The sequence below is a fragment of the Fusarium redolens genome (assembly GCF_020744475.1).
Source record: "Fusarium redolens strain MPI-CAGE-AT-0023 chromosome Unknown BKA55scaffold_2, whole genome shotgun sequence".
Lineage (NCBI taxonomy): Eukaryota > Fungi > Ascomycota > Sordariomycetes > Hypocreales > Nectriaceae > Fusarium > Fusarium redolens.
Window position 1 is genome coordinate 3,027,067 of NW_025763665.1, and position 24,460 is coordinate 3,051,526.

Here is a 24,460-nt window from a genome sequence, read left to right on the forward strand (position 1 = left end):
TGGGTGTGAACTCTTCCAGGCTCGTCTACAAAAATAGAGTCCAGGTGAGGTTGATAGTGAGGGGCCTTGAGATGAAAATGTTGGTAGTAATGGACGACTACAAGAATTGAATAAATGTGAGAGGCGCCGAGTGCCCCATGTTTGCATGAGAAGGTTGTAGAGAGTTAGAGGAAAATCGGCGTGATACAAAAATGCATCATCTGCCTATGTCATAATCGATATGATATTTCTTATTGGGGCTCTGCTTGACTCGATGAACTTTTTTTTTCTAGATTTAGACGCGGCGAATGACTCCTCTTTCCGCGTTGCACTAGCTCGCGCTGTCACATGAAGTGGTTATAGTGGTTGCATTATGTAATCTAGCTACCCTACATATGAAGAAGCAACATGACCTTGCGAATCTATCACTATAAAACAGACTATGGTCCCGAAGATACATATGGTTGACACAGTAGCGTTCTATATATTGTTATTGAAGTTATATGTCTTCATTCTTATCTGGTCCCCAAACATGCAGCTCAAATTTGGTCATTGATATTGAGTTCTGATGTCAGCTCAGGTTACCATCCATCGGACACGAAGTGGGAGGGCTGCTGGCATTGAAGGCCAATGATAGTTGATCACAAATGGATGATGATGATAGTTCTAAGGTGAGTGATTGGTGAACTTGCGAACAATTCCGACGGATGTCGCAGTATTGGCTTTTTGGTGGTTGATCTAAGAGATCCGAGAGCAACAATGATTCCCTTAAATATCATATATCAAAGAAGGAATCTTCTCTTATACCAGAGTAACCTTCACTAACAAGGTCACACATCTCTTATTCCGTATTTCCGAAACTAGTAGTCTACCTTCGAATCAGAGGCAAGAATGAAGGCTCAATACCTGACTCAAAATGTACTCAATGAGGTCACTCAAAGCCAATACCAGTGGAGAAAAAGACAATCCACTTGCTTTATCACGCATTACAAACGATCTTAGCAACATTACCAATTACCGGTATCAACTACCACAAGGTGAAAAAGATACCCCGGAATCAACATCTAATCCCGAGCCCCTCCGAATATCCCCATACTTTTATTTTAACTCAAGTCAAGTCCCCCATGCGTCGCATCTTTAAACCGCTCACAACTCACTCATCACGACTATTCTCAACCTCTCGATTCATCATGGGAGACGCAATCCTCAAGCGCAATCCTCACCCGGATTTTAAGAAGGTTGAGGCTTCGAGACCTGAGCTTGATACCAAGTCTCAGTTTCGCTACACCAAGACTGTTGATGTGGATTGGACTTTTGGTGAGGGTGCGAATAAGTTGGGCAAGGATGATGGCGATAAGAAACATGTCACCATAGATCCTCATGAGGAGGGTCGTCCTGCAGTCTTCAACTACAAGCTTCTCATCTCTGCTATTGTACCGCGTCCTATCGCTTTTGTGAGCAGTCAGGCTCCCGATGGCACAAAGAAAAACCTCGCCCCGTTCAGCTACTTCAACATGATGAGCCACGATCCGCCCATGTTTGTCGTTGGTTTCGCATCTGGACTCGCCAATGCAAAGGATACACTTCGCAACGTCTCTGAATCCAGCGAGTGTGTTATCAACATCATCTCAGAGCACTTCATCGAAGCCGCCAACTCAGCTAGTGTCAACGCTCCTGCTGATGTGTCTGAGTGGGATATCTCGGGCCTGACACCCAAGTACGACTGTGAGACCGTCAAGTGTGCTCGTGTGGGCGAAGCTATCGTTAGCATTGAGTGCAAGCTCGACATGCTCAAGGAATTCGACAGCAAGGCACGACCTGGAAACAAGTCTGGCTGTATGGCCGTTTTCGAGGGAACTCGCTTCTGGGTTCGGGAGGATGCATTGAATGAGGATAAGAATATGGTTGACCCTGGTGTGTTGAGGCCAGTCAGCAGGTTGGGAGGAATCACATATGCCAGGGTTACTGAGGCGTTTGAGATCCCAAGAACAGATTTTGATAAGGACGTTGGTGGCCAAGAGGGGGTTGAAAAGATACAAAAACAAAAGAACTAGATCAGACGTGGTATATATTCATTCATGACCAAACACCAAATATATAGACTAGACAAGCCCGCAAACAAGGCTTAATAACAAAATGGCCATCATGCAATACAGTTCCCCAGGAGTGATACATGTCCACCATTCATTTCCTGAGTTATACTCATATACCAAATCGTCGCCTCATATAAGCAAAATGTATAACAAACATAAACCCAAACGGTAGCACAAGCCCACAGAGCTTATAGCCAGGTGCTATAGAACAAAAGAAATCATATACGGCCACATGGCAGAGAAAACAAAATTTCCAACGCCGGTAAATGAAGTGCTCAGAGATAGAGGCTCTGGCCAGGATGAGAGATGACAAATTCACATCCCAAGGGTGACTCAGTTTCGCTCTCAAAATTGTGTAGTTGTTTCAGAATAGTGTTTCCAACATTAGGTCCATCATCTAGTCGATCCTTAACATGGATGATGACAACCTTGAGACCTTCGAGGGGCCGTTTTATCTTGGGCACAGATGTGAAAGAATCAGATGGGTTGAGCGTCAACTCAGCCGTCGGCGAAGTGAGGTGCGGCGTAGGAGGTGTTTCAATACCAGGGTGAATGTAATCCGGTGTTGAAGCCTTGATGGTCCTGGGAGACACGGGGTCTTCGGAGGTGAGATTCGCGATAGAAGGATTTCGTCGTGGAGTCTCGTCAGTCGTGCTGCCCATGCGCTTGCGCTTCTTAGGTTCGGAATAATGCGACTTGCGTTCGACTTCGACCTCATGAGCCAGTGCACGCAGCTCCTCAATGACAAAATGGGGTTTTAGGTGGCCGTACAGACGATCCTCGGCCTGCGACTCGTCGTAGCTGCATTCGATGAAGATGGCCTTGAGGTTACCAGAGGCTATCTTTGGCGCAGCTTGTTGCCAGATCTGCAGATTCCGTGGGCTCAGAGATATGCTATCAGGCTCAACATCTCCGAAAATGAGGACTTCGCGGTAGGTGGTGGGGTCCTGGATGAAGTAGGCGCTTGAGTTGTAGACGCATATTTGCTCCTGTTCGGATGTAGTAGTCACAGGGCTGAAGCTGTTTTGGGGGACCATCATTGACCCGCGATGTAAGGATATAGATCCTGGGTAGTAAGATGCGGAGCGCGCAATGGGACCTTGTGGCATGGATGCATCATGACTGCTGAAGCGAGTAGACGCACTTGATGTTGAGCCCCTGTGGCTATGCTTCTCGAGACAATGTCCATGGCTTACGCTCCAAACCTTGATTAGGAGTCCGTCTGCAACTTCGATGTAACCCCTACTTTCACCGTCGCCGAGTGTCGGACTGCCACCTTCAACCAATCTCATATAAGTCACCAGACCAGCTCCGTTGTTCTCATCACTTAGGTTCGGCCATATCACATTGTTGAAAATGTGATTCTTGAAAGCTTGGATAGTGCTTGGTAAAGCAGCCAGTTTCTTTGGCCTTGTCCCTGGGAAGCCAGCAGTATTGACTACAAAGCCAGAGATGTGATCAAGATGAGGATGAGTGATGAGATATGTGTCGACGAGAGAGCGAGTGATGTGAGATGCATTAGCAGAAGGTGATGAGTAAGGTAGCTCAAGACCTGCAAAGGGGCCTGTGGTGAGTGTAAAGGGAAGGGGCGGTGGTGGAGAAGGTATCGATTCTTCCATGATACGTGTGATAGCAGAGAGATGCACGCCAGCATCGACGGCGATGATAGAACCACGATGCCATTTTTGGGCAACAGATCGGACTAGAAAAGCAGTGGTGTTTGATTCTTGAGGACCACCTCCTGAGCCCTGTGATAGAAGTTAGTTAGAGTTCAACTGAATTGTTCATGTTCATATGGGTGAGTATGTGGAACACGGCAGTGAGAAGCCGAATTGTAAAATAGAGTATGAGGATGCGGCAAGACAAACGCCATCACGAATAACGACATGGTCCGACGTGTTTTGTTGCTAGCCGTCATGCATCAAAACCGTTCTTATATCACGGGCGAACATCAGTGGGTGTTGGTTTGTGGAGATGTAACGGTGCGCATGTAAACAAACGAGGAATGGGGATAGGCTGTTGACCGTTGATGATACGTACCAATACAATCACCTGCAAAGCAGGCTTGACTTCGGCTCCCATGATTTGACTTTAGGAGAGAATGAGGAAGAAAGAAGAAAAGAAAAGCGAGAGGGAGAGAGGATTGAGCAATGACGGTTGAATCAATTCGACCGATTTGATGCCTGCCCTGGGATCTGGGATGTGGAGGTGGAGGCCCTGAGAGGTAGCAGTGGAGAGGGAGAGAGAGACGGGATGGAGATGGTGTGGTTTAGGTGGCTGCCCCACTAAAAGCCCTGTAAGGTACCGCCTGAAAGGTTCAAGCTGCAAAGTAAAAACGGTGGACCTGTTCCTGTTGCGCGCCGTCTCCGTCACTGGCTTAGGAGTTCTAAGGTAAGTTACTACCTAGGAAATAAGTTAGGAATACAACTTCCGGAATAAGAGATGGATCTAGTTGATCCACGAACCTGAAGCTGTTAACTTGCAGTAGTTGATTCGAGAATTAACCACTGATAGCTCTTTGATATTCTCCGATAGATAAGGGATGCAACCCTTTTTTTTGCCTGCTCTGGGATGGAATGGAATGTGTGATGCAAATACCGACAGCTCAGGCGAACTTTGGAGAAACCCGAAAAATAATTCAGGAAAAATGTATGGCACACGTGATTGGATTTATCGCTGTAGAACGTTATTTTCTCAAATGCCGCGTGCTACCAAGGCTGATACAGTATCGAACTGTACTTGTACTGGAGCGGATGTGCTGATATAGTTCGCTCTCGCCGAATATCGCTTGTCGATAGACTGAACTTGACCACGTTGATCCTTGCTCTGATCCCGCTTGGCAGGGTATGGCGATGCAGGGCGATATTTATGATTCTGCCACTGTAGAACTGAACAAAGAAGGTGAAGAACATGTTCCAAAGACAAGAGATATGAGCTTCAAATATAGCACACGACTATTGTTCTCGCACTCGCCGAACGCAACTCTCCTCTCTTGGCATGTCACCCTCTCAAGTCCCGCTGCCTCCCCCAAAAGAGGAATATCGAACAACTCATAGCTCAGATGCCGGCTCAGCTTCAAGGCCGCAGATCTGTCCTAGCAACCTAATAACCCCCCATCAACCTTGTTTAGCTTGTAAGCCTGCATCGGCGTTTCCGTGCCCCGACCCCTCTCAACGGGACGTCCCCCCACCAGATGGGACAACGTCACTGCTAAAACGGGCGAGCTGAGCTTGGGGGAGTTTGAGGTTCTTTGTTGAAGCTTGGACCCTTTTTGCCTGATCAGATAGACGATTGATTATCCTTGGCATGACTTGACTTCTTTGAGGATCGAGGCTAGACCTTGAGCTGAGCCGTGCATCTTGTCGCGTATAGGTTGTGGCTTGAAAGAGAGATCCCACGATCCTGGTTTCGTTATTGTTGAAGAAACAAAGAGACTTAGCCTTGGGACTCGAACATCCACAAAGACATGACACTCTAATACAAAGGGTAATGTTCTAATTAAAGAGCATATTGTTGTCAAAGTTCTCTCTCTCTAACCAGCTAATCCTTCGACCAAGACGAACTCTCTCGATATCTTCACGATCACTTGACTTGACTCGGTGCAACTCATAGCTCGTACTCATTCATGTATACGATTTGATTCTATAATACTAAAACAGGAAGTTAATAATTAACTCCGAACTCCGGACTGAATACTAAGCCAAGTCTAATGCGCTGATTGCTATGCTATGTTGCCATCCTGAACCATGTGAAATGGGGTATTGAAAAAACATCATCCCATGGCTCCATAGATCTTGATCCAAATCCTTTAAACCCAATCAAAACTACATATTCTCGGTAGTCCTCTGACCAGCAGGGACATCGTACTATTACATCCACTTCATGACTCTAGAAACTTTCGATAGTCCTTGATCATCGCCACTTGCTGCCTTTCAAGGCGTCTTCTTAGCGCTCATTCTGCTGCTTCTCCTCAAAGGTGAGCCCTGAACTTCCTCGCCAGCGCGAATAGACGCCTGGCGAGGGGATTTGTCCTTGACTGGCGAGCCGAAAAGACTGTCGTCACTCAACGAAGGAGCTCTCTGGCCCTTTGGTGTAGAGGGCACAGCCAGGGATTCTTTCCTAGAACCCTCCGTAGGCAACAACGAGCCAGAGGCTTGAAATTTTGCTGGGGAAGTGGTAGCCTTGGTCTCGGTCTGGAAAGACTGACGAGTGTTTCCAGCCGAGAAGCGGGGGCTTCGTCGTGGTGGCAAGACAAGCTGATCTTGGCGATGAGTCTCTACCTTAGGACATGGTTGCACAAAGGTCTCCTGTCCCAAAAAGAAGTCGCTAGGGGACAGAAGAGCGCTGATTGATAATCTTGGTTCGCCTGTGGGAGGCTTGGACCAGTTTGAGTTGTCCTCGAGCTTCTCGACTGGCTCCTCCTTCAACCTGGGACTGAATCCGCCGTATTCAAACTGATAGTTATTGTCAACGGAAACACTGGACAGCATATCGCTGAAGTTCTTTGTCGAGCCATTGGGTGTCAATTCAGCAGACTTTCGTGTAGGAAGAAGTCCATTGGAGGTCATCGGAGTAGGTAACTTATCCGGCTCAGGCGCAACAGCACGGGACTGCTTCGACGCCCTTTTCTTCCTGGAAGCAGTGTCACGCTCAGCCCAGAAGTCAAGGCGGCCCATGTGAACGTCAATGGTCTTCAACTCGCTTTCTGGCCTATCCTTATTGCGGCCGCCGCGGCTCCTATGACGAGCCCCGACTTGGTGATCCAGATGGTGCTTAACCAGCGCGAAGGAGAGAGAGTCCTCGTGATTCGCATACGGGGCTTGTCGTGCTTGACCTGCACGCTTTCTAAACCAAGGCCTGATAGTATCCTCGACGATCCTTGTATCAGAATCTCGAGTGATGGCCATTTTGTTTAGTTTCTCCTTGACAAGGTCCCCATCATCGCGATCATCTGGCACCATCCTCCCATTTGCCATCACCTCTACGGGGTCTATGCACTGCTCGAAGCACCAGAGATGCATAACACCGGCCATCTTGAAAGGATCTTTCTGGCCACAGGAGGTATAGGGATAAAACTCGTCAAACGCTATGCGGCACCAGCCAGGTCGTATCGTGTGGTTTGCATCTGGGCATTTCGAGTACCGACAGATAGTGTCGGCATCGATAGTTCGTTCTGTGCACTGCGCTGGATTTTGTTGAATCCACAGCCTTGAACTTCGAGGACAGTTGTAGATATAGTCCTTCAAGTCCTCGGCCGAGAGTAGAATCTTTTTCTCCCATTGTCCTGTGGGCAAGTACGAGAATTCGAATCCTCTACGCGAGATCCAGTCTAGAGTCGGGAAGCGGAACAGCCCATACATCTTGATTCCAATCTCAGGATCCTTTTCCTTTCCACGTTTAGTCCTGGGATTTCGTCCCTTCTTATGAGGCTGCTTTGAGGGAACTTCCAGGTCGGAGTCGTCGTCAAATGCAGCTTGCCGCTTGCGCTTAGGAGGTGTCTGCAACCAAGCCGGCCGGCCATCTGGTTCTTGGTATGGCACTTGCTGGATTTTTTGTTGAGGTGGTCGACGATTCTGGGGAACTGCATGCGGAAAGCATGGGCCAGGGTGAGGGTCGCGACGGCAACTGGCGCATTTGCTTACTTGGATTATGTTGTGCATAGACTGTGTTGAGATTGCGGCTGGAGGCTGAAGCGGATACTGGGCAATACCTTGAGTACCGTAGTTCCCTTCGATACCATTTTCCGGGTAATGATAACTGGGTTGATAGGAGTTGTAGACGGGGTAATTGGGCTGAACGAGGCTGTTTCGGTTTAGCTGGGGCTTCTTACAAGGGGATCGTACGTACGGGTTTGCTTGCCCACGAGTGCTATAGAGTGGCAACTGAACATTTGCTGCGAGATCAAAGCTTTGGGAACCTCTAGCGGAGGCCGCATTTCTCACTGCAGGCATGTTGGGTTGTGCCATAGCTTGATGAACTGGTCGGGGCTGCTGCACCAAAGATGTCCTTGGCACGAGAATTGGGTCCTGTAGCTGATGGCTAACATGAGCCATTGGAGCTCCCAAGTTGTTGGACATATCCGACGGGGAGTTTAGGTTGCATGAAGCCGGAGTGTCAACGGTCGACAGAAGGTTAGGATCAACTGGAAGCTGAGGGTTTTCCGTGACTGTACTCGGAGCCATGTCTTGAGTTGCTTCTAAGTCGAACTGTTTGATCAATTCTTCGGATGACAATGCTTCGGATGAAAGGTCTTCAAAATCATAATCGGCGCCAATACCATTCAAAAGCTGTTGGTTGATGTCTGATATGGTGTTGCCCATATACTCTGGGGCGGAACTGTACAAGTTGTCCATCTGGAAACAATATCCTAAGACTTGCCGGGTTTTGCTGGGGTTATATGGTGTTTATTCAGATCTTATTCGAACTGGCGAGGTGGTATCGAGATGAGTGATTGCCAGAACTGAGGAGTTGTTCAAGATGTGCGAAAGAGCGTTCAGGAGCAAATGATTGCTTGGGTGAGGACGAAAAGTGAACTAAGAAAAGGAGCCTGTGGCATCCTTTATATTACTACGAGATAGTATAGATACAGTAAGAGCTGGAACAGCACATTGTCTTCGTTCAGGGCTTTGTTCAATACGAAAGAACGAGACCCCGAACATAAGTAAATCTTAAAATATGTGAGGCTGTTAGTTGAACAAGGACGTCTCCTCAGTAGAAGAGAGGGTGTGTTCAACTGTTCAACCGTCTTTGTCTGAAAGAGACCCGACTTGGAGCCCCGAACAAAAAAAGAACAACACGGGAGAGTCGAAGCTTCGAAGCCAGACTCCATTTTAGGTTCTGTGTTCTATCACTTTGAGATACTGGCGCATTGTTAGTACTGAGACTCTGAAAGAGAACAAGTGCCAAAGAGAAATAGAAGGGGTTTGATCAGATTAAAAACATGTTTTTCTACACAAGTGTTCAGAACAGGTCTGTGTTATGTGTGTCTCATCATATAGAAATAGAAATTCGATGAAAGAAATAGAGAGTAGACATACCAGATGATTAGGTCATGGACAAAATTCGATGCGAAAGGAAAGACTATTGTGGTCAGCAAAATGGGTCATTCAAGTGCAATTTAGTAAGTGTTGAGGTTCATGTCAGTCAGGCTGACCTAGACGGCACATGACTTCATGGTGTCTAGAGAATATCTCAGAATGGTCCAAGAGGCCTGGAGTTCGCTGCGATCGAGTTGTTGCTTAATCGTGATGCATGTATTCATGGATGTTGTTGGAGTAGTAAAGTGGAAGGAATTTTTGAGATTGCGATAGGGAAGAGGTGTAATGTGGATCCGGAGATTCGGACCAGCGACATCCGATCTTCGAATAGGTTACCCTACATCTGAGCTCGGGATGGGCGGGGTGAGGGTTGAGTTTCGTAGTAATGAGAAAGAACATATGGTATTTGCATGGCTCTTGAGGTCGTGATAATCTTCCAGGGAGGTAAGATCCAATGTCGCCCATTCTGGACGTTGCTTTTTTGTGGTTGATGCTATACTGACTACCTACCATGAGCCAACTCAGGTTTCTTAAAATAGAAAATTCCAACAACGACAGTTACTAGATGTGGCCAAGAAAATGACATATCTAACGGCGCGCATTTCCCAAAAGATATTAGATTCACTTATACGACACTGACTAAAGCATCGAGCCTGCCAAATACCATGACTGCCGACCCTATTCAGAAGAGGAGCTTCGATTCAAGGATATTTATCTTGTTTCCTGCAAGCCAATACGACGCTAAAACAGTGACCAGCCACTAAATTTAGTGGCCAACATATGCTTGAAGCTGCAAGAGAAGAGGGGCAGCGGGAGGACGAACCCGCAAGGGACCGTATTCTCAGCTAAAAAAAACTGGTTAGAATGGTGATACAGCCAAAACAGTCCAGGGGCACCCCGCCCTTTGATCCAACGGGCCCTGTCTAGAGAACCAATAAGAGCAATCTCTTGCCTGCCCTCCAAGGCTTGAGTTGAGACTACGTCACGAGACTCTGCTATCCCGTCGGGTCCCTTCAACTGGACTAACTGGACTGGACCTGTGAGACTCAGGTCCGTGGCTAACCTCAAATAAACCCACCAAACCTCATCCTTACAGCGGCCACATCGCCCGACACCGCCATCATGGCTGAAGTCAATCCAGAGCTTCAAGAACGACTCGAAGAGTTGGATCGCGAGCTTGAGGTATGTAAATTGCCACTTATTATTCACCAAATTCCTACCTTTGTCCCAATGATTGACTTCGGCGCCTCGACACGCCATTGGAGGTTATTTGTTGATGTCGCATGCGATCAAAAGCCATCCTATTGATATATCATGGCTAACTTTGAGTTCTCTGTAGGAAGGAGATATTACACAGAAGGGGCAAGTTACTGCGACTTAAACATTAACCTGTACCGTTCAAACTAACGCGCCTAAAGCTACCAGAAGCGACGAACTCAGCTCTTCTCTCAATTCCTCGGTTCACCTCCACCCCAAGTTGCTGCTCTCGCCGAACCTCAGTCTGGCCTACGCATACACTCTCCCGATGACTCGGCCCATCCCTCAGGCGATGGTCACCGCGCCGCTGCATATGCCTCTCTCGGCGCCAGCAGCGGCCCGATCCCCGATACACCAGACTCACCTATATATCGACCACATTCTGGCTATGCCCCGTCCTCAGAATCACCGAGACCTCCAGAGCAGGCCCCGGCCTCGCTTTTGCGACCGGGAGGTCCCATGGCTGCGGGATCAACAGCTGCCCACCGAGACTCCCTCTTTTTCTCCCCCTCGCATGTCGTCGAACCTGAAACCCGAACAGGTACCATGAGATCGGGAGATTATGCTTTCAGACCAGAGCAGCAAGGCGCATACCCTGATCAGCAGTATCAACAGCAGCAGCAGTATCAACAACCACCGCAACAGCAACCTGATGGACGAACCACAACGCTACTCGATTCGCAAGGATATTTCTCGGACTTCGCGGGACAGCAGCATTATGATCAGGGCCAAACTGTCGAGTATGGAGGACCTCAGCAGCGATACTCTTCCAGCGATGCCTTTTCTCCTACCGCCGCCATGGCGCCGCCGATGCTCACAACCAACGATCTCCCGCCTCCCGAGGCCCTCGAATACCAACTACCACTAGACCCCCGCGAGGTACCCTTCGCTATTCAAGACCCTCATGACGATTCAACACCAATGTCAAAGTTCGATAACATCGCAGCTGTGCTTCGACATAGAGGCCGAACGATCGCCAAGAAACCTGCATATTGGGTGTTGGACAGTAAGGGCAAGGAGATTGCTTCAATTACGTGGGACAAGCTGGCGTCCAGAGCCGAGAAGGTGGCACAAGTCATCAGAGACAAGAGCTCTTTATACCGTGGTGATCGAGTTGCCCTTATCTATCGCGACTCTGAAGTGATTGACTTTGCAATTGCCTTGTTGGGGTGCTTCATTGCTGGAGTTGTTGCTGTGCCCATCAATGACTTGCAGGATTACCAACGCTTGAACCACATTCTTACCACAACACAAGCCCATCTGGCCCTAACCACCGACAACAATCTCAAAGCCTTCCAACGAGATATCACAACTCAAAAACTGACATGGCCAAAGGGTGTCGAATGGTGGAAGACGAACGAGTTCGGCAGTTATCACCCTAAGAAGAAGGATGACGTCCCGCCCTTGGTCGTTCCCGATCTGGCCTACATCGAGTTTTCGAGGGCACCAACCGGAGATTTGAGAGGTGTTGTTCTCAGCCACCGAACTATCATGCATCAAATGGCTTGCCTTAGCGCCATTATCTCTACAATTCCAGGCAATGGTCCAGGAGATACCTTCAATCCGTCTCTGCGGGATAAGAACGGCCGACTGATTGGTGGTGGCGCAAGTAGCGAAATCTTGGTTTCATACCTTGACCCTCGTCAGGGTATTGGTATGATTCTGAGCGTGTTGCTGACAGTGTATGGTGGTCATACTACTGTTTGGTTCGACAACAAAGCCGTCGATGTTCCTGGACTCTACGCCCATCTCCTTACAAAATACAAATCGACCATCATGATCGCAGATTACCCTGGTCTGAAACGAGCTGCTTATAATTACCAGCAAGAGCCATTAATAACCCGAAATTACAAGAAGGGGATGGAACCAAACTTCCAGATGATCAAACTCTGTTTGATTGACACTCTGACAGTAGATAGCCAGTTTCACGAAGTTCTCGCTGATCGATGGCTAAGACCATTAAGAAACCCCCGCGCTCGCGAGGTTGTTGCTCCTATGCTCTGTCTCCCTGAGCACGGAGGCATGGTTATTAGTGTGCGTGACTGGTTGGGAGGAGAAGAACGCATGGGCTGTCCCTTAAAGCTCGATTTAGAAGACGAAACGGACTCAGATGGCGAAGAGAAGGAAGAAACCGAGAAGCCCACAGTTTCCAATGGCTTTGGCAGCCTTTTGAGTGGTGGAGGCACTACCACAACAGAAGAAAGAGCAAAGAACGAGCTTGGAGAGGTTCTTTTGGACCGCGAGGCTCTAAAAACGAATGAAGTTGTGGTTGTGGCCATTGGAAACGAGGCCCGTAAGAGGGTGACGGAAGACCCAAGATTGGTTCGAGTTGGTGCCTTTGGATATCCCATACCAGATGCCACACTCTCTGTGGTCGATCCTGAAACCGGTTTACTGGCTTCACCCCATTCCGTGGGTGAGATCTGGGTAGACTCTCCCTCCCTATCTGGTGGTTTCTGGGCACAACCAAAGAACACTGAGCTCATTTTCCACGCTCGCCCTTATAAGTTTGACCCAGGCGACCCAACGCCCCAGCCTGTGGAGCCCGAATTCCTACGAACGGGCCTGCTGGGTACCGTTATTGAAGGTAAAATCTTTGTCCTAGGCCTTTACGAAGACCGCATTCGACAAAAGGTTGAGTGGGTTGAGCATGGACACGAACTGGCCGAATACCGCTATTTCTTTGTTCAACATATCGTTGTGAGCATCGTCAAGAATGTTCCAAAGATCTATGATTGTTCAGCATTTGACGTCTTTGTCAACGATGAACACCTACCGGTTGTGGTATTGGAATCAGCAGCCGCCTCAACGGCGCCGTTGACCTCTGGAGGGCCTCCGCGACAACCGGATACTGCCCTCCTGGAGTCATTGGCTGAGCGATGTATGGAGGTTCTCATGACAGAGCATCATCTTAGACTGTACTGCGTTATGATCACAGCACCGAATACGTTGCCACGTGTTGTCAAGAATGGACGACGCGAAATTGGAAACATGCTCTGTCGCCGAGAATTTGATCTCGGCAACCTTCCCTGCGTGCACGTCAAGTTTGGCGTGGAACATGCAGTTCTTAACCTTCCTATTGGCGTGGACCCTATGGGTGGTATCTGGTCACCATTGGCCTCAGATTCGCGAGCCGAGTTTTTGTTGCCAGCAGACAAGCAATACTCGGGTGTTGATAGAAGAGAAGTGGTCATTGACGACCGAACATCCACTCCTTTGAACAACTTCTCCTGCATCTCTGACCTTGTTCAATGGCGTGTAGCCCGCCAGCCAGAAGAATTGGCCTACTGCACAATTGATGGCAGAGGCCGAGAAGGTAAGGGTGTTACATGGAAGAAGTTTGATACCAAAGTCGCCTCCGTTGCTATGTATCTGAAGAACAAGGTCAAGGTGAGACCTGGAGACCATATCATCCTTATGTATACGCATTCAGAGGAGTTTGTTTTTGCCATCCATGCTTGTATCTGCTTGGGCGCAATTATTATCCCTATTGCGCCCCTTGACCAGAACCGACTGAATGAGGATGTTCCTGCTTTCCTCCACATCGTGGCAGATTACAACGTCAAGGCTGTGTTGGTCAACTCTGAGGTGGACCATCTTATCAAGGTCAAGCCTGTGGCCAGCCATATCAAGCAATCGGCGCAGGTCCTGAAGATCACTAGTCCTGCGATCTACAACACAACCAAGCCACCGAAGCAGAGCAGTGGACTACGGGATTTGAGATTCACCATTGATCCTGCCTGGATTCGACCGGGATATCCTGTTATTGTTTGGACATACTGGACCCCTGACCAACGGCGTATTTCAGTTCAGCTTGGCCATGATACAATCATGGGCATGTGCAAGGTCCAGAAGGAAACCTGCCAAATGACTAGTTCAAGACCTGTGCTCGGATGTGTACGAAGTTCAACTGGTCTTGGCTTCATCCATACAGCCTTGATGGGCATTTACATCGGAACACCCACCTACCTCCTATCACCTGTGGAGTTTGCAGCTAACCCCATGTCTCTCTTTGTCACATTGTCCAGATATAAGATTAAGGATACTTATGCGACACCGCAGATGCTTGACCATGCCATGGCTGCTATGCAAGCCAAGGGTTTCACACTGCACGAACTCAAGAATATGATGATCACTGCGGAGAGTCGGCCAAGAGTTGATGTTTTCCAGAAGGTCAGGCTTCACTTCGCCGGAGCTGGTCTGGACAGAACCGCCATCAACACAGTGTATTCGCACGTTCTCAACCCCATGGTGGCATCGCGATCCTACATGTGCATTGAGCCTATCGAACTTTGGCTTGATACTCAAGCCCTTCGTCGTGGCTTGGTTATCCCTGTGGACCCTGAATCAGATCCTCTTGCCTTGCTGGTACAGGACAGTGGTATGGTTCCTGTTTCGACACAAATCGCCATCATCAACCCTGAGAGCAGAGTACACTGTCTCGATGGCGAGTATGGTGAGATCTGGGTTGACTCTGAAGCCTGCGTCAAGTCCTTCTACGGTTCCAAGGATGCTTTTGACGCTGAGCGCTTTGACGGCCGAGCTGTTGATGGAGACCCGAACATTCAGTACATCCGTACAGGTGACTTGGGATTCCTTCACAATGTTAGCCGACCAATTGGTCCCAACGGCGCTCTGGTGGATATGCAAGTCCTGTTTGTTCTTGGGAATATTGGTGAAACTTTCGAGATCAACGGTTTGAGCCACTTCCCAATGGATATCGAGAACTCCGTGGAGCGATGCCATAGAAATATTGTGCAGAATGGCTGGTAAGTTGAAAAGCTCTCAATAATGGATAAACCTGCTAACAAGAACAAAGTGCCGTATTCCAAGCTGGTGGTCTGGTGGTTGTTCTCGTTGAAGTCAACCGCAAGCCGTACCTGGCATCGATTGTCCCTGTCATCGTCAACGCCATCCTGAACGAGCATCAGATCATTGTTGATATCGTCGCATTTGTGAACAAGGGTGACTTCCCTCGATCTCGTCTCGGAGAGAAGCAGCGCGGCAAGATTCTTGGTGGCTGGGTCAGCCGAAAGCTCAGAACCCTCGCACAGTTCTCCATCCGCGATATGGATGCTGAATCCACCGCTGGTGACGTTATGGACCAGGCTAGAGCATCCATGGTCAGCGTACGAAGCGGAGGCGGTGCAGCACCTGGATCTTCCAGCTTGAGAAATGTTGAGCCAGCTCCTCAAATCTTGGAGCAGGAGGAATTCGACCAGGCAACTCCGCGTCATGAGTATGAGCCAACACAGACGATGCTCTCTGAGCTTCCCGATGGCCAAGAGACACCAACAGGATTCCAACAGGCACAATTTGAGCACCCGCCTCAATCCGCAGGCTCTGGACCACCGATACACTTGAACCTTGCTCATCAACCTGATCAAGGATTCGATATCCCCGACTTCTCACGGTATAGTGGTGCAGAGCACGAGCAGGGTCCCGTTCATAGACGCCCTGTTCCTGGCCACGCACGACCCCCTGAGCCCGTCCCAGGGAACGGTCAAGCGCCGCCCCAGATTCGGCTACCAGGCGTGGATGGACGTGAAGAGGTGAGCTTTTGGCAGCAGCAGGACAAGGGAGAAAAGAGCGAAGAGGACTGGACAGCTGAAGCCATCATGCATATGAATCTGGCAGGTGATATGAACCCTCGATGATAATTACGACATGCAAAGTGATGAAGCGGAGTTGGAGTTGGGATTCATCTAGAAACGAATATAGCAGACAATTGGACTCATTGGCATATGACCGTCATCTATTTGCATTCATATGAAAAGCGTCTAGTTTGGATATCTAGAGAGTGTGTACTAATAGATTCGAAACCTTGCAAGTAGCGAGAAGGATCAATTATGCACAAACGGCTGCGCTTATGAATGAGCCCATGCATTTGGATTCACCTGTTGAGTGGCAAAAACATTTGGGAAACATAGGCACTTGAACAAAAATGAACTCCTGTATATCAAAGGAACAAAAGATAAACCAATCGACGCAGGCCTGATTCGAACAGACGCCTCCGAAGAGAATAGATTTCTAGTCTATCGCATTAGACCACTCTGCCACTGCGCCTTAGCTGATTGGACAATGATCGTCGTGTCTAATTCTCGTTGTGGATGCTTGCCTACTGTTGTGGATATCCTAACCCCGTTCCCCATCTATGCTAACGCTAGTATAGTATACGAGTATAGTTGAATTGAGAATAACAAAATGCTTGGTATATAGAGTCGAATCGCTATTGTCTCATCCTTTTCTTTCTCTCCATATCCGCGAGGGCTCGTTTTACTATTCCCTCTGCTTCTGCAATGACATCGTTTCCTCGTCGCCATGTATACAGGGCTACGCCTAGCCCGTCTAACTGTTCGTGTGCGCGTGCTAATCTCCTCCTCCATAATTCTAATTTCTTGTTTACTGCTTGTGGACCCAGTGTTGGTGAGCCTGCTGTTGATGTGTTGCCGTCTGATCGATAACCTGATCCTGCTGAACCAAATGACGGAGGGGCATTTGATGATGGTGGAGGAAGAGGGTCGTAGTCCACGTCTAGGTTGGCCATGTTCTGAGTTGGTCGTGGTGGAAGACGTGGATTTTGGTTCGACTCGGTGATACTTGAGGGTGTACCGCGTCGTCGTGGCGGAGGTGGAGGAGGACGATCTCCCGAATTAGAGCGTGCTGGGATTTTGAAACCGCCATTACTACCACCCGAGCTTTGTTGTGAGGAGTTGTGAATCTGCTTCAGAGGATGAGGCACTGATGGTTCTCGAACCTGCAGCGCTGGTCTTCTAGGCGGAGGTGGTGGAGGTAGCTCATCGGAATTTTGCCTGGTGAGACCCTTGTTCAACTCGGTGATTGACTTGGCACTTCTCAACGCAACCGGTTTTGCTGGTCTGGGCGGAGGTGGCTTACGTCCGCCAAGTAGATCAGCCGTACTGGCACTCTTGGAGGTGGTATTGGCACTCGCATTTCGAACTTGAGAGAGAGCCACATTACGATCGATCTTGGTCTCCCCGGGCTCGTCTGAGAAGTCGATCAAGGTTCCCATGGCTGGGCCTGTTGATGGTTTGCTTTCTCCCCGATATCCACCGGGCCCCAGGTTCTGGTATGAAGGATTTCTTGAAACATTTCTTGAAGCGTTGCTAGAAGTAGCTGGGGTCTTTGGCCGATTAAAGTCATATCCCGAGTTGGAGTTGAAAAAGGCTGTCTCCTCTGGTGTTGTGACATCTCGGATGAAGACAGCAAGAATCCGTCCTGGGTTCGCAAGGGCAAGCTCCGTGTAAACCTCCAAATCAGCCTCTCCACTGTCTCCCACAAGAATAAACATTCTCTCAGGGAAATCTCTTAGTAGGCGAGTAAGTGTAGATCGCTTTCTTTCTGCCACTGGCTCAAAGATACCCTGCAGCATGCCGCTGTATTGCTTCAGATGAAGCGATCCTGGTGGCAAGCCGTGCATCTTGAAGAAGCTGGCTAGGACTGGGAAAAGTTGCCACGGACTGTTTGAGCAGTAATGGATGCTCACGCCCATGTCGGCCATACGATTATACCACTCCTTAACACCCTCGACAGAGAGCTCACCCAGATCACGGATGAAGGTGTTGCGGAAGATCTCTTTGGCACCCGCGGAAATGTTGGACTTCTTGACTGTATCGTCAATGTCGCTAATGAGACTGACTCCATATGGTTCAATGACCTTGATCTCTTGGATAGCTGATAGGTCCTCATCCGCCAAAACTCTGACATGAGTTGGAATAAAATCGAGAGCAGCACGAATGACAAAATGACCCGCATCGTTAGTCATGACGGTCTTTGATTGAGATTTCTCGCTGTTGTAGAAGAAGAAAGTGACCGGTAGAGCAACAGAAGGGTTGGTCATGAAAGGGGCAATTCGAGCCATGAGGTTAGCGTTAGCCAGAATGAGATCACTCTCGCTCATCTCACTGGTAGTGGTATTTGATGTCATGGTTTTGGCTGGCATCGTCGGACTGGAAGGGGCCGAATCTGGAGATTGGTTACCCTGGCGAGAAGGATAGTAAAAGCTGTCCGTGAGAGGATCATCGTTATCAGGCGTCTTCTCACTAAAGCCTCCCTGGTACGCAACCTGCTTCTCTCGCTGTCCTACTCTTTCAATGCGCCGAGCTTCGGAGTTGATCTTCTCCTGCTCCTTTTGCTCTTCGTGGATTTGGTGATGTGTTCGTGGAAGCCCAGTCTCTGGGTTATACGTTTGATCTGCCCTTGGCGCAGGGATGCCACTGAGCTGCCGCGCCAAACCGATGAGAATTCTGTTTCTCCTCGTCATCGGACCACTGTGAGGTGTATAGATCCAGCCTCGGACGTCAACATCAACTATTGCCCTTTCATCTTCATTCCGTTCCCACTCTTGTCGCCAAAAGCCTTCGTCTTTGATACTTCCATGTGGCGCATCCGAGTCGTGCATCGCCATCTCGCCCCAATCCCGTTTGGTATGCTGTTTCGCGTATGAAGGAAACAGAACCATTTGGCAGTCACCCTTTACGGTGATTGCAACATCTGGAAATGCACCGGGGATGTGTATCCGTCCGTGGTTCTCATGTCCTGAAGCCGCAGGTCCTGCCCTGGTCTGGGCATATGATTCCTTGATCTCGGACACCGCGGCTTGGCCGCTTCTGTACAGATTTCCCGCCATCGCTGCCAAGCGCTTCCTCCTATACCCCCTCTCACCATCACCAGGGCTCGTAGCCCGGTTAGTGCCATATCCCATCATGATTCCTGCTGTCTGGGGCGTTTTATGCGCCACTGAACCCTTCGATCGGGTCCTCGCATGCTTGACAGGGCGATTCGCTTGCGATCCTAGCCAGAGCTGTCTACCTTGCCGCTTCACGATATCCAAAATGCGCGATTGATCCGCGCGCCTCCGTTGGCGCTCAAGAATGTATCGATAAATTCGGGATTGGAACCTGTGCTTGAGAAGCGGAAGAGTGTTGAGGTGGAAATTGAGTAGTCGTTCACGGTATCGGTCTCTGACGGCGCGAGGGAACAGGAAGCGTGCGAGGCTCTGCTTGTGACGCGGGTGAGGACGATAAGGACCGAAGAATCTGAACGGCGCCAGCTTGTCGACTTTTTATACGAATTGGACTATACTGAAGTCAGACGAGGCTCTCTCGGGATTGCGATGGCGGCTGACAATTTGGGGTATTTATTGGAGGTAGGGACAGATCTCAGGCGGCTGAGTCTTCTGATGGGGGGTTGCTCAGCCTGACACTGACACTGGCAGGGCTGTCAGTTAACGACGGAGATGATGACTGTAGCACATGATTTGGACGAGTTTCAGTGTATTTGAAGATGGTTTGCTGCTCTCAGATGCCGAGACAGAGAGAGAGACAGTGTAGCTCGTGACCCTAGTCTAGTCTAGATCTTGCCAGGTCTAGAAAGCTCAGTGGCAGTTCTTGTGCTGATCAACCTTACGTCATCAGCCATGACCATTTAATGGAACCTGCTGTAGATGTATGTACCTAGTGGCAGTAGCAGGGCAGGGCGGGCTCCCGTGATAAAATCGGAGGGGTATCCATAATATGCCGAGATCCAGTTTTGACCCCCGAGAACTTACTAGGTACCGGCCGTGTTTTGAGGCCGATGCCGTTGATCGGTGTTACCTTGAATTTGATGTTGTCGGCTTATTCGTAGCCATGAATTATACCTGAATGGTGACCTTTGAGTGTCAGTAAAAGGAATATGCTTTCAAAGAAGCTCAGTCTTTATAACTGGTTGACCAAACTGTTTTCCTCACAGAACACTCAAACTAACCAGTTGCAATGAATTCACTTCTCAACCTGTAGATTTCCTATCATTACCTATATACCAACAATCAGGTATATCTTCAATATCTGGACAAGGATAACTCTTCTCCAGTCCTCACTAGTAAACTTTTAATGGGGCCCTCCTCCGACTCCGGATTCGGATAACAGCGGGCAATTAAGGTACAAGCAAAAAAACAAGCACAGCTACAGAGCAATTGTATCATCTCGCAAGGGAGTGCCCCTCCAAAAATGTCAATTACCTTGTCTTGGACTCGCTGTAACCTCCCACCTCAGGGCGCGCCTCCAAATCAAATCTACTGTAACTCCGTACTACCCCGCCTCCGCTACCGTGACTCAAACTTTTTGACTTTGACTGACTCAATCTTTTTTTTTTGACGTCTCATTCTGAGAACTATTTGTATTCGTGCTTCTTCCCTCTTCTTCCCTATATTTTGACAGACACACTCTGCTTGGAATTGAGATCAAGTCGCTTTCCAACGTCTCATTGCCAAGATGACTATGTAAGTTGCGATATCGGCCTTTCAAACATGCCATGATAGTAACTTTTCCTTTCCCAGGCTCAAGGAACCCTGGAAGAAATACAAGCCGTTTAAGGTGAGTTTTGTTTTCAATCAACTCTAAGTGGTCTTGTGACTAACATGCTTAGGCTCCTAAACTGCCAAATCGAACATGGCCCGACAAGACCATCGAAAAGGCCCCTCGATGGCTTTCGTACGTCACCAATTGACACTCATGGAAATCCTGAACAATTCTAATTCCTCTGCAGGAGCTGTCTGCGCGATGGCAACCAGAGTCTGCCCGATCCCATGGTACGTTCTCCCCCTTCACGCGCCCAATTGCGACACGAAACTGACTTAACATGATAGAACGGCGAGGAGAAGTGGCGATACTTCAAGATGCTCTGCGATCTAGGCTACAAGGAGATTGAGGTCTCTTTCCCTTCTGCCTCCCAAACCGACTTCGACTTCACCCAACGCCTGATCCAGACCCCAGGAGCTGTGCCCGACGATGTCTTCCTACAAGTCCTGTCCCCCTGCCGACCCGACCTCATCCGCAGAACCGTCGAGTCTGTCCGCGGTGCCAAGAACGCTATTATTCACATCTACCTCGCTACAAGCGCATGCTTCCGTCAAGTAGTCTTCGGCTACACTGAGGAGCAGACCCTGGAGCTTGCTGTAGAGTGTACCAAGCTGGTCAGATCTCTGACAAAGGATAACCCCGAGGCCTCTGGCACCAATTGGCAATTCGAGTTCTCTCCTGAGTGCTTCTCAGACACAGACCCTGACTATGCTGTGAGAGTCTGCCAGGCTGTCAAGGCTGCTTGGGGACCTGATGCAGCGAAGGGCGACCAGATTATCCTAAACCTTCCCGCCACAGTAGAACTGGCGACACCCAACATCTACGCTGACCTGATCGAATACTTCTGCAACAACATTGGCGACAGACAGGATGTTTGTATCTCCCTGCATCCCCACAACGACCGTGGGTGCAGTATTGCTGCAGCTGAGCTTGCTCAAATGGCCGGCGCTGACCGAGTAGAGGGCTGTCTCTTTGGTAACGGCGAGCGAACTGGAAACGTCGATCTCGTCACCCTGGCCCTCAACCTGTATACCCAAGGTGTCAGCCCTAACATCGACTTCTCCGACCTGAACTCAGTTATCGACATGGTTGAGTCTTGCACCAAGATCCCCGTCCACCAACGTGCTCCTTACGGTGGCAGCCTGGTATGCGCTGCTTTCTCTGGCAGCCATCAAGATGCCATCAAGAAGGGATTCCAGGACCGCAAGGCCAAGGGTCTTGGCCACGAGGATCCCTGGAACGGCATGCCCTACCTGCCCCTGGACCCCCGAGATATCGGCCGCAACTACGAGGCCATCATCCGTGTCAACTCTCAGTCTGGAAAGGGAGGAAGCGCTTTCATCGTGCACACCAAGCTCCAGCTTGATCTCCCCCGTGGTCTCCAAGTCGCCTTCTCTAAGGTCGTCCAGAAGCAGAGTGAGGAGGTCGGACGCGAGCTGCTGGCCAATGAAATCACCTCTCTGTTCGAGAAGACATATTTTCTCAACGACAACCCCCATTTCAGCCTAGTAGACTACAGCATCACCCCTGACCGATCGCGATCTCCCGCCCCCGCAGCCCACGGCAGAACCCAAGACACCAAGGACTTCATTCGTATCTTTGAGGGTGTCCTTCTGGTAAATGGCAAGGAGCTGAAGCTGCGTGGTCGTGGCAACGGGCCTATTTCCAGCATGGTTTCTGCCCTCAAGGAGCTTAACATCGAGTTTGATGTCAATGACTACAAGGAGCACGCCATTGGCGAGGGACGCGGTGTCAAGGCTGCCTCATACATCGAGTGCAAGCCCGTCGGTAGCAAGCAGTCGGTATGGGGTGTTGGCATCCACGAGGATGTGGTACAGAGTTCTCTGATTGCTCTCCTGAGCGCAGCCAGCAACGTAAGTCTTCACCAACCTCTATCAGTAGAGTCAACACTAATATGATGTGCAGTTCGTTACCAGCAGACCCGCCAGCCCTGTTCAGAAGCCCACTGCTGCTCCTGCTCCTCAGGAGACTCCTAGTGTGGTGTCCATTCTGGAAGAGAAGGCGAATGGTATGTAATGGGAATGAAAACGAAAAAAGAAAAAGAAAAGAAAACTGAAAAGGGGGCCTATCTCTCGATTTACCGCGAACCGCTTGGCATGTTTGTACAGTTAATTCATTGTGTTCATATGAATGAGGGGGCACGGGTGCTAAAAAGCTTTGCCATCTTGAGGAGTTAGTAAAAAATTGAAGATAATTGACTTGATCAAAGGTTCGATATCATCGTGACAGCGGGAGTTGCATCATGCTTCTTTTCCTGGTTTCCTCTTCTGTGGCTTCTTGTGACTCCTGCAGCATATTGAATCCTCATATTTCGTCAATTCAATCGTGCTTGATGATCTCCAAAGACTTCTCAACGTCGGTAAGCTACAATGACGGCAGCCAATGTCACGTTACGATAGAAGCCCAGGGTGTCTCACACGACCATCGAGACTCATTGCCTGTCGTGCTAAGGAGACTGAAACAAGTGATGACGCCCTCCACTTCCTGAACGCAACTGTGGCCATAGATAGTCAATTTCGAGAGCAGTGAACCGGTGCAGTATGTCTAAAGCTCTCTACGTCCAAAAGTAGGTATGTTCAGTAAATCAAGATTCTCATCCGCCACCATATCCAAACGACCAAAAGCGATCAGCGCTTCACTCTGCCGTTATTAGCTTCTGATCCAGAAGTTGTCTTAAACACTAATCAGCTGAACAACAAGATTCCAAGCAAGCCTATCAAGACAAGAGAGGCTTGGTTGACCGCTGAGAATGTGGTAGAAATGTCGATCTCATCGTGATATGGTTTAGGGTTGAGGCCTGGATCTACGAGACACGAGCTTATTCATGCCATTGGAATGCTAATCAGTGATTCAGAAACTGAATGATAACGGCCTCGTGAGAGTTTATTTGCTAAGTATCGAGATAACTTGACATCGATACCTTCCACCTAGTCGATCGAGCTTATGGTGTGTATACTCAAGGACAGCTGAACAAAATGCTCACCCCCTAATCTTTGCACATGCTCATTGTGGCGCGAGGGGGAATATAATCAACACAATTCCTCTTGGCAGATATCACAGAGACTTTCAGGCGTCACTAAAATGTATTCTATTGGTTCATGCTTAGCTCCTCGTCGATTAACCAGACAAGTTATTGTTATCGGCTCGATGGCCAGCTGTAGCTCCCTTCGGAGTTTTAGTTTAATTCGGATAAATTATACTCGCCAAACAATATGGCTATTGAGTGAGAAGTATTACTAAAGAGTTGTTAGGATCGAGAAATAAGAATACTTGGGATGACCAAGTCCGTTCCTCCATAGAACAGCTCTTGGTCTAGGCCAAGTCGATATGTACTACCAAGACACGAACTCCGCCCGATTCTATGTACGTAATGGCAGTAAGATAGACTATTGATCATGATTATATCCATAATGTTATAGCCCAAGCTATGTAGATTGGACGAGTTACGAGTGTCAAACCTCAAGCTTCGGGTCATTTCCAAATTAGAGACTGTGCCTGCGCTGCATCGACCCAAAGTTCACAAGTTGTGCAACCTCCAAAAAGGATGTCGTCTATCCGTATCTTCTTTACGGATCTTCAAATGGTGCATATGCAACCAATAGGTCTGTATGAAACTTGCACGCCCTCTTTCATCTCGATCTCACCCATCTATCAATCACAGGACGAAATCTAAACACCTTCAAGTGAGGCTCCGCAATCTTGCTGCTCAGAT

At 49.0% G+C, this 24,460-nt stretch overlaps 6 protein-coding genes and 1 non-coding gene across 7 annotated transcripts; 3 read left to right on the top strand and 4 right to left on the bottom strand.

Annotated features, from left to right (window-relative positions):
• Positions 1-1,169: 1,169 nt before the first annotated feature.
• Positions 1,170-2,033, top strand: BKA55DRAFT_500846 (uncharacterized protein; the record flags this gene model as incomplete). Its single annotated transcript, XM_046186778.1, has 1 exon — positions 1,170-2,033. The coding sequence occupies one exon, from the start codon at positions 1,170-1,172 to the stop codon at positions 2,031-2,033; it is 864 nt and encodes a 287-aa protein (XP_046055400.1).
• Positions 2,034-2,347: 314 nt separating this feature from the next.
• BKA55DRAFT_684854 (cAMP phosphodiesterases class-II-domain-containing protein) lies at positions 2,348-4,154 on the bottom strand (the record flags this gene model as incomplete). Its single annotated transcript, XM_046198705.1, has 2 exons — positions 2,348-3,820; positions 4,113-4,154. 2 exons carry the CDS (start codon positions 4,152-4,154, stop codon positions 2,348-2,350), a joined length of 1,515 nt encoding a protein of 504 aa, XP_046055401.1.
• A 1,850-nt stretch (positions 4,155-6,004) lies between these two features.
• Positions 6,005-8,425, bottom strand: BKA55DRAFT_589952 (uncharacterized protein; the record flags this gene model as incomplete). Its single annotated transcript, XM_046195019.1, has 2 exons — positions 6,005-7,874; positions 7,920-8,425. The coding sequence occupies 2 exons, from the start codon at positions 8,423-8,425 to the stop codon at positions 6,005-6,007; spliced, it is 2,376 nt and encodes a 791-aa protein (XP_046055402.1).
• A 1,374-nt stretch (positions 8,426-9,799) lies between these two features.
• BKA55DRAFT_556128 (uncharacterized protein) lies at positions 9,800-16,335 on the top strand. Its single transcript, XM_046191673.1, has 4 exons — positions 9,800-10,291; positions 10,449-10,471; positions 10,528-15,135; positions 15,186-16,335. The coding sequence occupies exons 1-4, from the start codon at positions 10,232-10,234 to the stop codon at positions 16,021-16,023; spliced, it is 5,529 nt and encodes a 1,842-aa protein (XP_046055403.1). The 5' UTR covers positions 9,800-10,231; the 3' UTR covers positions 16,024-16,335.
• Positions 16,336-16,350: 15 nt separating this feature from the next.
• Positions 16,351-16,432, bottom strand: BKA55DRAFT_t40. Its single transcript has one exon. It is a non-coding gene; the product is annotated as a tRNA-Ser (tRNA).
• A 163-nt stretch (positions 16,433-16,595) lies between these two features.
• Positions 16,596-19,094, bottom strand: BKA55DRAFT_589954 (uncharacterized protein; the record flags this gene model as incomplete). Its single annotated transcript, XM_046195020.1, has 1 exon — positions 16,596-19,094. One exon carries the CDS (start codon positions 19,092-19,094, stop codon positions 16,596-16,598), a length of 2,499 nt encoding a protein of 832 aa, XP_046055404.1.
• Positions 19,095-20,314: 1,220 nt separating this feature from the next.
• On the top strand, positions 20,315-22,988 carry BKA55DRAFT_556132 (uncharacterized protein). The gene is made up of 6 exons (XM_046191674.1): positions 20,315-20,648; positions 20,706-20,742; positions 20,795-20,859; positions 20,915-20,957; positions 21,015-22,601; positions 22,654-22,988. Exons 1-6 carry the CDS (start codon positions 20,641-20,643, stop codon positions 22,762-22,764), a joined length of 1,851 nt encoding a protein of 616 aa, XP_046055405.1. The 5' UTR covers positions 20,315-20,640; the 3' UTR covers positions 22,765-22,988.
• The last annotated feature ends 1,472 nt before the right edge of the window (positions 22,989-24,460 follow it).